This window comes from Salvia hispanica, chromosome 4, assembly GCF_029641045.1.
Source record: "Salvia hispanica isolate PSC_SH4W2 chromosome 4, Shi_PSC_v1, whole genome shotgun sequence".
NCBI lineage: Eukaryota > Viridiplantae > Streptophyta > Magnoliopsida > Lamiales > Lamiaceae > Salvia > Salvia hispanica.
In genome coordinates this window covers 48196237-48210301 of record NC_142695.1, presented here as the reverse complement: position 1 = coordinate 48210301, position 14065 = coordinate 48196237, and the positions used below count along the sequence as shown (strand labels likewise).

The following is a 14065-nucleotide window of genomic DNA, read 5'->3' as shown; positions in this document are numbered from 1 at the left end:
TAAAACTCATAATTTTGGAAACAAAAGTTACTCGATAAATTAGATATTCTAAAAAGAAATACGAATCACTGAACAAGAACCAAAAACCCAAAATGGAATAATTAATAGTAGTATAAATTAATCCATCATTCATCACCTTCGAGGCATCGCAATTACATGAGTTTATTAGAGAAACAAGAATATGCAAGTGAAAGTAATAGGCTAGCCACATGCTAGCCTCTCTCTCTCTGTCACGTCATCAACACTAAAATTCCACATGCCACATCATCATTTTAAGCAAATAGGATAGTCTGAGGCTAGCCGCAATAAAAATAATTAAAAAACAACTAAATTTATGGAATTAAATTTACGATAAATTACGAAATTAAATTTACGATAAATATTAATTTCATTTTAAAAAAAGTACATTCATTGAAAAAAAATTACATAATAAAGAAAAAAACAATCGTCGTGCAGTCTTCCGTGCCCACAACTCTTCAATTAAATCCTTTTGGAGTTGAATATGAGCATGCACTTGGCGCATGTCGGCATGTGCCTGGAGGCGGCCGGCTTCATCGTGAGGTACCCCACGTCGTACGTTAGGGGTGACCATTCTGTGGCTTGGACCGGCTGTCGTCATTGGCCCAATTAGTCAGTTGTACGCCTTCGTATTCGACGATCATGTTGTGCATGATAATGCAGGTGTACATTATATCAGCAATGCAGCCTACATCCCACAAACGCGTTGGACCCTTAATTGCCGCCCATCGAGACTGGAGCACACCAAATGCGCGCTCCAAGTCCTTGCGCGCCGACTCCTGCTGTTCCGCAAAGTAGGCCTTCCTGTCATCATTTGCGTGCCTGATCGTCTTCACAAAGACGGGTCACCTAGGGTATATCTCATCCGCCAAGTAGTAGCCCATATCATGTCGGTTGTCATTGGCCACAAAACTGACGGCCGGATCGATGCCCTGACACTGCTCGTTGAAAAGGGGCGACGAGTTGAGGACGTTTAGGTCATTGTTCGACCCGGCTACCCCAAAATACGCGTGCCAAATCCATAAACGATAATCTGCTACGACCTCGAGGATCATCATGAGATTTTTTCCCTTGTAGCCGGTCGTGTAGGCCCCCTTCCAGACAGTCGGACAGTTCTTCACTCCCAATGCATACAATCTATGCTGCCTAACATCCCGGGGAACCCATGCTGCTCCCCGTGCATCTGCATCAGATCCTGACAATCTTGGGGGGTAGGGCTTCGAAGGTACTGATCACAGAATATTTCAATTACGCCCTGACAGAAAAACATCAGACATTCCAGGGCTGTCGACTCACCGATGTGGAGGTACTCATCCCACATGTCTGCCGTGCCTCCGTAGGCCAACTGCCTGATTGCCGCCGTGCACTTTTGAATAGGGGTGTGGCCGGGTCTGCCAGCTTCATCGTGCTTGAAGCGGAAATGCAGATATCGCTGCTCCAAAGCGTCAACGATACGCATAAACAGCTCCATGCGCATTCTAAAACGCCGCCTGAACAGGTTGGCCCCAAACCACGGGTTCTCTGAGAAGTAGTCGTCATATAGCTGCTGATGTGCAGCTACGTGATCCCGATCAATCACTGTTCGGCGGTGGACAACGGGTCGAGGGCGAGGTACCGCTGGCTGCAAGGCCCTTTGCATGTACCGCTCTATCTCGCGGTTCATGTAGGCCTCCAATGCCTCGTTCATTCGTCGTTCGTACTCTTCAGCATCCCCACCACTACCACCACTACTACCACCCGCGTTACTCATTTCACGTTGTTGCTCTTGTACAGAAATTTAGATAGAGAGAAAACTCATTAAAACAAGTAGTGCAAATGAAAATGACGTGAAAATCGCGAATATATAGTGTTTCAAAAAATTTTAAAAAAATAATAATAAAAAATTGCGCTAGCCGATCACTCGCCGATCGCCAGCCTGCAATGGCGGCCAGCGCCTAGAAATTGGCGTGCGCTCGCCTAATTTCTCGCCGATTCGGCACTGGCCGGTTGCAGTAGTTCGGCTAGCAGACCGGCTAGCGCCGCGAATCTGCTAACCGGTGGGCTAGCCGCTATTGGAGATGCTCTAAGCACTTCATATGAAAAAAAATGGAAGCAAGTATAATTAAAATTAACAAATCCAAATAGAAACAAATTTATGAAATCTAAAAAATACTACTACAAAGTATTTATTCTAAATCAAAATAAAATAATGAAGCTAATGGCAAGCGGCAAAGCCCAAGTCTTCAAAGCTTTTGGGCTTTTACACTTAATCCTATAATTTTGTTGATCCATATTCAAGAACAAATGTGAAAGAGATATATTTTGAGTATCTCTCTAGAAAAAATATTCCAGTGCCTCAACTTTCCTTGTACACAAAATTTGTCACACCTTTTATTTAATCAAAATTTGACTTTTTTCCTGTAATTATTGTTCATATTATATATTCATTCAAACTGTGATTCTTCCTCTTTTCCTACTATTTTTATAACTTGTAGGAGTATTCAAGTTTGAGGGGCGAATAATAATTCACCACCGTTGAATGAAAAAGGTTATCATAATCTGACCAATTTAAATGTAAATAAAAACTAGTAAATACTTTTCTAAAAAACATCTCGTTAAATCTTGACGTGACTCTGTATACTATATCCATATTTTTATACCAATCTGAGACTATTCCAATTTATATTGCCGTAAGCATGTCTTATGTTTTTATTATTATTTTTTTATGTTTTGCATATTAATCAAAAAATAATACTACTACTATAAATGATGAAATTGGAACCGCAACATTTGCTATCACATGAGTACACTACAATGTTTTATCTTCTTATGGCATAATTGCTTGATAAATTAGTTGACGTATTAATGAGTAGTAGTAATTACTAATTAGTTAGATAGCTTTGTGTAGCCTCAAATAGCAACTAAAGACTTAATTACATAGTTAGGTTGATCTTTCAATAGAAAGTCTTAGGTTGAGAGAGAGATGACTTATTTTGAAAGTGAAACGTGTTAGGTGATAGTTGAGAAATGTGGCAGATTGGCGCCGCTGTTATGAGAAATCAAGAATTATAGCAATTTTCCATTGGATTTCTTAGGAAAACAGTGAAAAAATTTGATTTATTGACAAAGTCCCATAATTTCAATTGACCCCATTCATTTATGTATATCAAAATATCAATGCCTATTTATTACCCACTTGATGAACATTGGATGCACTATTTTTATATTTTTTATTGATTGAATATAATACTAGTACGTATTTATTTGAGCACTCATTAATCATTATCATTACCGACTATATATGTCTGAAATTCGTTAAACTAGTAAATTCAAGCACTTGTTGTCACTAAACATTCGTAGTATGTAAATTTCATAATAATAACGACAAATAAAAACTAAATTACTCATATCTTAACACTAATTAGTAATTACTAGTTTTTGAATAATGTTTCTTTAGCAAAATCAAGTTAGTAAAAAGATGAGAATACAGAACCAGCCAATGAACTATTTTAAAATTAAAAAAATAACGAAAATAGCAAATTCAAGATTTATTTGGTAAGAATCCAACTACCTTCCTCTATCTCTACTCAAACCGCGTAAACTTCACCTCTCCATCTCTCTCTAGAGTCTAGATTAGCATACAAACACAGCAGGAAAAATTCCATATTTACATTGCATTCATTATGCTGCCGTTCAAACGGGCCAAATTCTTGGTAACTTTCAAACCCTCTCGAATTCTCTCTTTAACTACATTTGTCAAATTCACACACCAAGAAAAAGTTCTTTCTTTTGTCAAAGATTTGACGATAAAAATCTCTACCTTTTTGTTATAAAAAGCCAAGCCATTGCACCACTTTCATCACATCACATTACAAGCGATTTTGTTTTTATTTTGTGGGCTGCTGTGTGTTTCAGTTTGATTCATTGGCAGAGACAAGCATTTGGAGGGTTGGGATTGTACGAAAGAGGAGAGAGAAAATTGAGAAGAGTTATGGAGATGAATGGTGAAAAGAGTGTTGATTTTGAGGAAAATTATGGTGTTGAGGATCAGGCCATCACACCATGGACTGTTTCTGTTGCTAGGTGATGCCAAAATGTTCTATTTTCTTGAACAAATCTTGATTGTTTTGTTGCCTATTTCTTTATGGATAGTCTGATAATTTTGGTTACAGGGTGATGTTGGTCTGAGTTATGAATGATTTCCTCATCTTTCTTGACTACTTAATCTGATGATTCTTATAAAATAAAATAAAAAAACAATTTTTCTGCAAAATTCAAGAATATGTGCATGATATTTTTAGGCAACTATGTTATAATTTGAAATATGATGCTTAGTGACATATATATTGTCTGATACTATAAGCTAAACGTGAGATCAGAGCACACAATTTTCATAGTTGTTTTCTGATTATAGTTCTTTGTAAAATTTATCCTCAGTGGCTATAGTTTAATGCGTGATCCACGCCACAACAAAGGGGTCGCCTTCACTGAAAAGGAAAGAAACGCGCATTACCTAACAGGGCTGCTGCCTCCGGCAGTTTTCTCTCAAGAGCTCCAGGTAAGTGGAGATCGATGGAGCTTCGTTTACTTTTCTTTCAGCAAAGAATCAGCTTCAGTTAACACATGTTTATCAGGAAAAACGGTTGATGAAAATTCTGCGAGAATATGAGGTGCCACTGCAGCGATACATGGCCATGATGGATCTTCAGGTGAGATTTCTCTTGATAAAGAACAATCTCATATATTCCATTTCCACATCATTTTAGACCACCCTTTTATGTCGTTCGTGTTCAACATAAAAATTCAGATACATCTTGATTGTATAAAGTTGTACTTAATAGTATCAATGTATGCTTATTTTTCTGCTTTGAAAACTTACCAGGAGAGAAATGAAAAGCTGTTCTACAAGCTTCTCATAGACAATGTCGAAGAACTTCTACCCGTGGTCTATACTCCTACAGTTGGTGAGGCCTGTCAGAAGTATGGTAGCATCTTCCGTCGTCCACAGGGTCTCTACATCAGCTTGAAAGAGAAGTACTCTCTCTCTCTCTCTCCGACTTCCTCTTTTCTCACTCCACATAGGTGAATGTAATTTGCCTATTATAGTTTAAGGTCTTTATCTGATGCTAAGTTACTCAACTTCTTATAGAGGGAGGATTCTTGAAGTGTTGAAAAACTGGCCCGAGAAATCTATCCAAGTTATCGTGGTAACGGATGGTGAGCGCATTTTAGGGCTCGGAGATCTTGGTTGCCAGGTAAGTCTGATGATTTCTCTAAGCTGAAAATGCATCTTTGATCACATCTAATTTGAGGAAACGACGTTTGGCTAAAATTGTGTCTAAAACTTCTTGAAACCAGAGTTAATACATATTCTTGTTCCCACAACAGTGTTGATGTAAGAAAATTTACAGTTCAACTCATTTTAAGTTACTTGATACTATTGCAGGGGATGGGGATTCCTGTTGGGAAACTTTCTCTGTACACGGCCCTTGGTGGAGTTCGTCCCTCAGCTGTAAGGACATCAATTTTATCCCATTTTTCTTTCTCACAACAATATCTATTTATTCTTATTAGATGTTATAAAAAGTACTATATAACTACATTTTATTAGCTTTTCACGTAGTTCTTGCCATTTTCTAACTTTCCTAAACCAAACCAATACATACTGATGCGGATATCGCCTTATTCTTTCTACCTTATTCGTTCATTTTTATCCAATTTAATCACTTTGCACCACATGTATTTTATCAGCATGTTTACATACACGTGGTGAAAATTGGATTAGTAGAATTAGAGGATCTCGTGTGTATAACTGCCTTACTATCTACTTTGACCGGTGACAGTGCTTGCCCATTACCATTGATGTCGGCACAAACAACCAGAAGCTGTTAGACGATGAATTCTACATTGGTCTGAAGCAGAAAAGAGCAACTGGACAGGTCTCTTTTTTCTAGTGCACTAATATTAGTATTTCATTCATATGAATCAAATCTATTCAAGCAAGTTTGGAATTGGCCTTTTAATCTTCTAGTTTCTCGTACAGGAATACTACGAACTTCTAGAAGAGTTCATGTGCGCGGTTAAACAGAACTACGGGGAGAAGGTCTTGATACAGGTACCAATATTCAACAACATCACAGCTGTTCCCCCCCCCCCCCCCAGTTTTCAAGTTACTGTTTTCTTCAGTAGTATTTTCGTTCAACTGAAATCTTATCATATCTCTCTAGTTTGAAGATTTTGCAAACCACAATGCCTTTGAACTACTTGCCAAATACCGAACTAGTCATCTCGTATTCAATGACGATATTCAGGTAGATATGCTTACCTTTTACCATTATAAATATTTAAAAGTTTCTAGTACTACGGGGGACGAACTTCATCGTTGTTTTGCATTGTCACAGGGTACAGCCTCCGTGGTTCTTGCCGGGCTCGTTGCAGCCTTGAAACTAGTTGGTGGAACTCTAGCAGATCACAGGTTCTTATTCTTGGGTGCTGGTGAGGTAAAGCCTAATTTCTTTGATCAAGTGACTTTCTTTTTTTGAGGAAATGTGATTCTTACATATCAATAAATGAAATTTCATCGTCTAACCCTGCTTCTGTTTTCTGGTTTCTTAAAGGCTGGGACTGGTATAGCTGAACTTATAGCTCTCGAGATATCCAAAAAGGTAAGGGACTGGTACATTCATCAAATCCTAAACGTTTTTTTGTTAGATCACGATGTGTGATATAGGAGTCTGTTTGTAGACCAATACTCCACTGGAAGAGGCCAGGAAGAAAATTTGGCTGGTGGATTCCAAGGTATATACTGCCATTTTCTTTGTGTTTTCTTGCTTATCTCGTCTAAGAGCTAACCCTAAACGTGATCTGGTGTACAACAGGGGCTGATTGTCAGTTCTCGAAGAGAGTCTCTGCAGCATTTCAAGAAGCCGTGGGCACACGAGCACGAGCCAGTGAAGGAGCTATTGGCTGCTGTTAAGGTGGGGAGCGATCTCTTTTAATGTTGCTCTTGATGACGAGGTCTTTGTGTTTGGTAACGGTAGGTTTTGTGTTGAGTTTTTCAGGCAATCAAGCCGACTGTCTTGATAGGGACTTCGAGTGTTGGAAAAGCTTTCACTAAGGAAGTAGTTGAGGCCATGGCATCCATGAACGAGGTTTTCTTCACTTCTCTTTCTCTTTCTCTCTCTCAAGAGCCAGTCCTGAATTCGTTTCATGTTGCAGAAACCTCTCATACTCGCCCTGTCAAATCCGACCTCACAATCAGAATGCACGGCTGAAGAAGCGTACACATGGAGTGAGGTAAATGGAATTTTTCGTCTGTATAATATTTCAAATGTTCGATCATATGTATCTGCCAAAGTAAACACCCTTGTTGGATATTCTTGCTGAAATCTTGCATCGTTCTTGCAGGGGCGCGCCATATTTGCTAGTGGAAGCCCGTTCGACTCTGTAGAGTACAATGGGAAACTTTTCGTCCCTGGCCAGGCAAACAACGCTTACATATTCCCCGGGTTTGGTTTAGGTTTGATCATGTCCGGGACGATAAGGATACACGATGACTTGCTATTAGCAGCCTGTGAGTCTTCGTAAAAACTCAACCCTTAGTTTGCATTACAATATTTTCAATCAGCTGATCTTGGTCTCTTGCCTTTTACCTACAGCTGAAGCTTTGGCAGCTCAAGTGACAGAGGAGAACTACGCGAAAGGACTGATATACCCCCCGTTCACGAATATTAGGAAGATCTCAGCTCATATTGCAGCTACTGTAGCTGCCAAGGCATACGAACTCGGTAAGTCCTTTACTGCGAAATGACTCTCAGATCGTGTTTCATTTCACCAATACATTATAACTTAACTCTTAGCTATCGACACAAAACCTTAGTAACAACTAAAATGCCCTTGTAGGTTTGGCTTCGCGTCTTCCCCGACCCACGGATCTTGTCAAGTTTGCAGAGAGCTGTATGTACACCCCAGTCTACGGGAGCTATCGCTAATCGAATCCCTAGATTTGGCCTTCCATCTCCTATTTTTTGGTAATTCTTTGTCATATTGGATTGTTCTGTTTCTGTAGTCCTTTTAAATTGTTTCACAAATACTGTAATCTTGGTTTTTATTATATGTACCGATTCTGGATTAGTAAATGGCAAAGTACTACTTTGATTTTCTGTGTAGTATCTTGAATCATACAAACACTTCATCAATTTGTTTTAAAAGCTATACTTCTAACAAGAATAAAAGTTTCAGAAATTTAAAAAGTTCACAACATTAATTTTCCAAAATTGTACATTAAAAAAAATCAAATATGTTGTGGTTGGAAGAAGAGTAAACTCACAAGTCACAATATTTATGCGAAAGAATTTGAGTATCTGAGCCTCAAAACTGTATGCAAGAAGCAAATCAAGACAATGAAATATACGGTCAATATATGCACAGCAGATACGCAGATGAAAATAAACTATATCACTAAAACCTATTCATTATACATATGCATATGTATATATCACAATCTATAGATTCCATGATTCCATCTACACACCATCATCTAAAGTTGTCCAAACCCCTTTTCCTCTAAACCATTATAGTAGGTGTTTATCTGCAAGAAAGATTTGTCGATGGATGCAAGAGTCTCGTGGAGTCATTACCTCACCAGGAAATACCCAATTTCCACACAACAGTGCTGTTTCTAGAGCGTCTCATCCACCACTTGTGAACTCCTTAGCCCCCAGAATGCCTGAGGCCTCATTTTCTTCTTTGTAGCGGAGAAGTACCAACCCATTTGCGATCCACACATTATGCATTCAGCAACTGACCACGCGTAACTGCAGCCACAATAATAATTAAAAAAAGAAGAAGATAATATCTCAACAAATGCACAAAAAACTTCATGATTTATGCATAGAGGACTTAGAATATTAAAACTGCTAAGAACTTGGAATATAATTGGATTTTTAAACATAAAGTTAAAATACTATGTGTTGTAGATGACAATTGAGGAAATATCAGCACTTTAGCTTGTTAAATGTCGCAACAAATATTCAGATCCAAAGTGAAAAACTGGGTACAGTTCAAATGGCAATATGTTTTCATTCTACATTGAATAACTGAAATAAGTGAGAAAAACGCATGGTTTTTGCAACAAAAATAAAAAAGTACTTGTAGTCTTGTACACATTAAAAAATTAGATGGTATCTAAACTGCTAATGGTAAATGAAATTTTACCCTGGAAACCAGCTATATTCTTTTGTGGGAGGCCCTGTTACTGCTATTCCATCCGTCCTGGTGAGAGTAATCACCTCATGCACGTAACCACCAGGATTGGCATAAGCACCAAGTGGACCATCACTAGACATCACTAACATGTTACTTCTCTTTGCAATGAGAGTCTACAAATAGCATAAAAAATGTCATCTTATCTGAACAAGGGCCTCTAATTCACATAAAACAACCATCAAGATATACTTTCCAAAATTACCTGACAAGTTTTACAACGAATTTTATCGAAACTTTCCAGCAACTCAATCTCTTTCCGCAGTCTATAAGTTGTTCCATCAATCTCCAGGAGTTCTTGCCTTGCTGTATCAGATATTGGAATTTTACTAGCAATATGGAATGAAAGAAGATCTGGTTTAATCACAAGGCTGTCCAAATTTGGGGATTTAACGACCTCTTTCCAGCGATCTGCAAATATAAAAATCCAAATAATTCAATTTCTTAAAGACTATCTTCTACCCAAGAGTATAGATCACCACTCATAGTTTTTGAAAATATAACAAAATATTACTCCTGCCTCCTGCTGCTATTGCCTATGCAGAGTACATGTACTAAAAACTCAAGACCACCTTACCTGCTGCCTTCCTCGCAAGTACATAGGAGTCATACATGCGATAGACCCAACTGGGCCAGAATGCTCTTGGAACATCACGAAATCGACCTATGGAGTGCTTTCCCCATCCTACCCTGTTAGAAGGTTGCTTGTACGAAAACAACCTCTTCCCAACTCCAGCACCGTCATCAGCCTTCTGTTTGTTGAGTCCTAACCGCACTGGTCTTGTATGGTTGTCTAACGGAGATCTTTCTGATTGGCATTCATAAAATTCCTCAGATCTTTCATCATCGCTACTTATGGATTCATCATATACCTCAGAACTATGAGAAGATACAAGAGCATATTGATGCGGCCTTCTTTCTGTTGCTGAAACTTCACTTTCATAACTTCCCTCTGACATCACATCAGAATCATTTCCTTCCTCACAGCTGTGACGAGTAGATGACATACTATCTGCCTGAGAATTTCTTAATGGAGCCAGTTTACCAACAACTTCCCGTGGTGTTCTTAATGGCACATCTTCCTGAATGATATGAACCTCCCCACAAAGCTATTTTGGAAACAGCAACATAATAGAAAGTTAATAGCAAGAAGACAAACATAACTTAATTTCTTATAGTACCCACCGATCCTTCTACATCAATCCAACGACGCTTCAGGCGAAAGCGCTGCTGTCCACGGGCAACAATATTTACGGAGCCATCTTCCAGCCTCCTATATTGCCGAATCTGTTATTAAGCTAGTTAGAATTATTCACAAAATAAAACCAATAAATAAAACTAGACTGAAGGTCTCTACTATGCTTATAAACTGATATAAGAAATTGATAGTCTATGTTGTGACAGCTGCTCAGCACAATACCATGAGTCAATTGCAATCTACAAGAAACACTTAGAGCACATATTTAAGTGTAATAAAAGATTAAAAAAATGTTGATTTCATTAGGCAAGCACCAGGAGAGGAATGACAGGCAATGCAAGAGAAACTGTCTACATAAACTTGAGAAACACTCCTATTATCTAAGGCCAGCTAATGGTGTGTGTTTGACTTGAGCTCTTACTCACACCAGAGCTTGCCCCACATTGTGCTTGTGTTAACTACTGCAATGTCCCAGACCCACAGGGTGAGAGCCTGTAGCACTATGAAGGCACAATGGACTCAACTACCACAGCTTGCCCCACATTAAGCTTGTGTTGACTATTGCAATTCCCCAGACCCATGGGGTGAGAGCCGGTAGCAATACAAAGGCACATTGGACTCCACCAACTACTTGGCAATCGTCATCCCTTCTAGCTTTTCCAAAATGGTTAACCCAAGTTGCTAAACAAGTCCATTGATTCCACCTATATATTTATAATATATAAGGTTTCCATCTGATGTTTGACTACAACTGCTAAGTTAAAGGCTTGACAAGTAACAAACATTTTTATAATTAAATTTCTTAAAACATGTGACCAAGATATCCACGAAACAATAGTATCATACAAATTAAATCGAGGTCATTTAAAGGATAGATAAAAACTTATGATCAGCCTAGTTAGAGGCATCCTTCCAGAAATCAGCCACATTTGGTCCTAGGGATCTAGTACATGGACAGACTAACAGCTATCTATGATCATCTTAGTTAGAATTTCCAACATATGAATAATTGTGTATGTACATTATTGGCTGATGATTAATTTAACATATCAAGATATTTAATATATTGCATATGGTATATGTTTCATCTATTGAATTACGGAGATGGAGCAGTAATTCACAATAAATATAAATGACATAATAGGAATATATGTATCAATCATCCACAATCAAAGAGAAGAATAAACAAAGAGTTCTACTTTGTACCTCTGCAGTAGTGCCAGTTGTTGAAAGTCGTACCCTACCATTGTTGGGATCCCTAAATACACGAACCTGAAAGGCAAAGCTGACATAATGATAATTATACTACATTTTGTACATGAAACTACAGTGTATGCACACGAAGGAAACAAAACACACATACCACACCAATTGTATTACGAGCATCAGCTTCTCCCATTGCTCTCTCAACACCAGCTATCAAATTAGGAACAACAACTCTAAGGGGAAGTGTTGCCTCAGGAAATAAAACAACACCTGTAAAAGAGAGGTAAAAAAATTAGTAACTCAAAATGAATGGAGTGTAGCTGTATTAGCTAGATACACCCACAGGCAAGTATGTGCTGCCCTTTGAATGGATAAATACACATATAAAACTATATACATTATCGAACACAGTACACAGTTTTTTATTAGCAAAGTGATAATAGTTCTTGTATTTTTAAAGAAGGCAACCCTCTGCTACACCTACACCTTTGAAATTGAGAATGAGACCATCTGCCAGAGAAGGTTATACATAATATCCAAGCAGATAATTTCAGCAGACATTTGACATCTGAGTCACTGACCATTGCACAAAGCAAATGACAAAATAACAGAACATTAATAAGAAAGCATCACTTTGCATAGACAAATTACCTTCAAGATAAAATAGGGGAAGGGTCAGCACAGCACCACCATCCAGAAATGCCAGCCTACTGTGAGTGTCTTCAACATCTGATTTGAAATGATTAGTTAGTCAGAGATAGAGCATTTCATTTTTCTTTTCAAGTAAACTATATGAAAAAAATGATTAGGATTATTAGCAAAAGGTGACTTACCACCAAGATACGAATGCAACGTAACTAAGGAGGTATCATATGTATATTCACCAGACGCAGAAGCTCCTGCAGAGACACGAATACTACAAAATCCCAATGGAACGGAAAAAAGGATTAGTTAATTAAACAACAATGTTCACACTAGAAATCATTGCTTCGCTATTCTTTTCTATACCAATTTTAAAATGCTAACATCTACAAAAATTGAAAAATTGTCCAGTTAGCTTAACATCAAAGAGCCGCCATATCAATCCAAATTAAGCTAAGTTTCAACTTGCTCATGTAGAGATCCAATGCATTAAACACATACACTCATACACCAAAAACCAACACGAGTTCTCCACTAATTACATCCATAGCCGCAAATAACATGCATAAACAACACATCCAATTAATTAAAAGCTTATCGGCGTTAAAAACCCTAAATCCAGCACCGCCAATTCCCGCCCTTGCTAGAAACAGGCAAAATTAGCAAGCAATAAAATGAGCTTATTGCTCAACCACGCATCATACCCAATATTTCCCCAAACCGAATGTCAAAGCAACCAGAAACGAAATAGACTACAGAGAAATGCTAAAATCCTCTTGAAACAGAAATGAATCGAAGACTGACTACTCATCGTCAGACAATTCCTCTTCCTCCACTTCTTCGACTTCCAATTCTTCGTCTTCGAGCTCCATAATCTGCTCGATCTGTAGCCTCTCGTTCTCGGAGATGGAGTCATTTTCCATCGGATTATTCTCTACCCAACTCCGATGGTTCATGCTTGTTTTTTGCGGGAAAAATTAATAGTCCTTAAAAGAAAATGGGAGTTTTGCCGGTGTGTTTCTACAGCTATGGATGATCAGACTGCTCACATTTTACACATCATATCAAAAATTGTTTTAATATAAAAAATTTCTAATTCGAGATTCATTTTTTAATTTCGTTGGGAGACGCAGTAAGTCAGTCCCAACTCGCCATAAACTTACCATTTTATTGTTCTCCACATCTACTATTTTTTAACAAATACATTTTGTATTTCTTTAATATTTTGTTTCTGAATACTATAAAATAGCAAAATAAAATATCATGCCACGTATTAAAGGCAAAACATACATTACTTAATTTTAAAAATAAAAGTTACAAAAGGAATAACTACATTGTTCAAATCCGTCAGGATTCATCTTTGAATTACTAGTGAATAGTGATTGAGAAAATGAGATGAGGAAGTGTTAAATTCTTTGAATTCTGTCCCACGTCGACTTGGTGATGATCCAATCTGATCTATATAAGTGTGGATAACCCTCCTCCTTATAAGGCTTTTTAAAGAGCGAATGACCCATTTCTAATATGGTATCAGAGCAGGGCCCAAGTAGATGATGGTTTATGTGTCATTCCGGCCCACACGTGAGGGGACGTGTTAAAATTCTAATATCTTGTCCCACACCGGCTTGGTGATGATCCTATAATGTGGTGAAAACAAAACCTACTTCAATTCTAATATCTTGTCCCACATCGGCTTGGTGATGATCCTATAATGTGGTGAAAACAAAATCTACTTACTTCATCACCTGACCTCTCAAT

At 38.0% G+C, this 14065-nt stretch overlaps 2 protein-coding genes across 3 annotated transcripts; one reads left to right on the top strand and one right to left on the bottom strand.

Annotated features, from left to right (window-relative positions):
• Nucleotides 1–3579: 3579 nt before the first annotated feature.
• LOC125193986 (NADP-dependent malic enzyme-like) lies at nucleotides 3580–8159 on the top strand. 2 transcript variants are annotated; one of them, XM_048091966.2, is made up of 19 exons: nucleotides 3580–3710; nucleotides 3929–4080; nucleotides 4435–4555; nucleotides 4632–4706; nucleotides 4880–5031; nucleotides 5147–5252; nucleotides 5444–5509; nucleotides 5841–5936; nucleotides 6041–6112; nucleotides 6225–6308; nucleotides 6399–6497; nucleotides 6615–6662; nucleotides 6742–6795; nucleotides 6876–6974; nucleotides 7059–7148; nucleotides 7216–7293; nucleotides 7405–7570; nucleotides 7656–7784; nucleotides 7900–8159. In XM_048091966.2, the coding sequence occupies exons 1-19, from the start codon at nucleotides 3681–3683 to the stop codon at nucleotides 7986–7988; spliced, it is 1806 nt and encodes a 601-aa protein (XP_047947923.2). In that variant the 5' UTR covers nucleotides 3580–3680; the 3' UTR covers nucleotides 7989–8159. The 2 variants fall into 2 exon arrangements, with proteins under 2 accessions (XP_047947923.2, XP_047947925.2); XM_048091968.2 differs by having other exon boundaries at nucleotides 3589–3710; nucleotides 3913–4080.
• Nucleotides 8160–8431: 272 nt separating this feature from the next.
• Nucleotides 8432–13368, bottom strand: LOC125191811 (uncharacterized). Its single transcript, XM_048089230.2, has 10 exons — nucleotides 13112–13368; nucleotides 12499–12581; nucleotides 12317–12394; nucleotides 11823–11935; nucleotides 11666–11731; nucleotides 10447–10548; nucleotides 9839–10370; nucleotides 9467–9672; nucleotides 9214–9377; nucleotides 8432–8813 (listed from the first exon to the last, which is right to left on the bottom strand). The coding sequence occupies exons 1-10, from the start codon at nucleotides 13261–13263 to the stop codon at nucleotides 8678–8680; spliced, it is 1632 nt and encodes a 543-aa protein (XP_047945187.1). The 5' UTR covers nucleotides 13264–13368; the 3' UTR covers nucleotides 8432–8677.
• Nucleotides 13369–14065: the final 697 nt, after the last annotated feature.

Bases quoted from the DNA above. Each gene is read 5' to 3' on its own strand.
- LOC125193986 (XM_048091966.2), top strand. From the start codon at position 3,681: ATGCTGCCGTTCAAACGGGCCAAATTCTTG. The intron at 7,149-7,215 runs GTTTTCTTCACT...TTCATGTTGCAG, and splicing joins CCATGGCATCCATGAACGAG to AAACCTCTCATACTCGCCCT. The intron at 7,294-7,404 runs GTAAATGGAATT...TCGTTCTTGCAG, and splicing joins AAGCGTACACATGGAGTGAG to GGGCGCGCCATATTTGCTAG.
- LOC125191811 (XM_048089230.2), bottom strand. From the start codon at position 13,263: ATGAACCATCGGAGTTGGGTAGAGAATAATCCGATGGAAAATGACTCC. The intron at 11,936-12,316 runs GTAATTTGTCTA...TCTCTTTTACAG, and splicing joins TCCCCTATTTTATCTTGAAG to GTGTTGTTTTATTTCCTGAG. The intron at 8,814-9,213 runs GTAAAATTTCAT...TTGTGGCTGCAG, and splicing joins GAATATAGCTGGTTTCCAGG to TTACGCGTGGTCAGTTGCTG.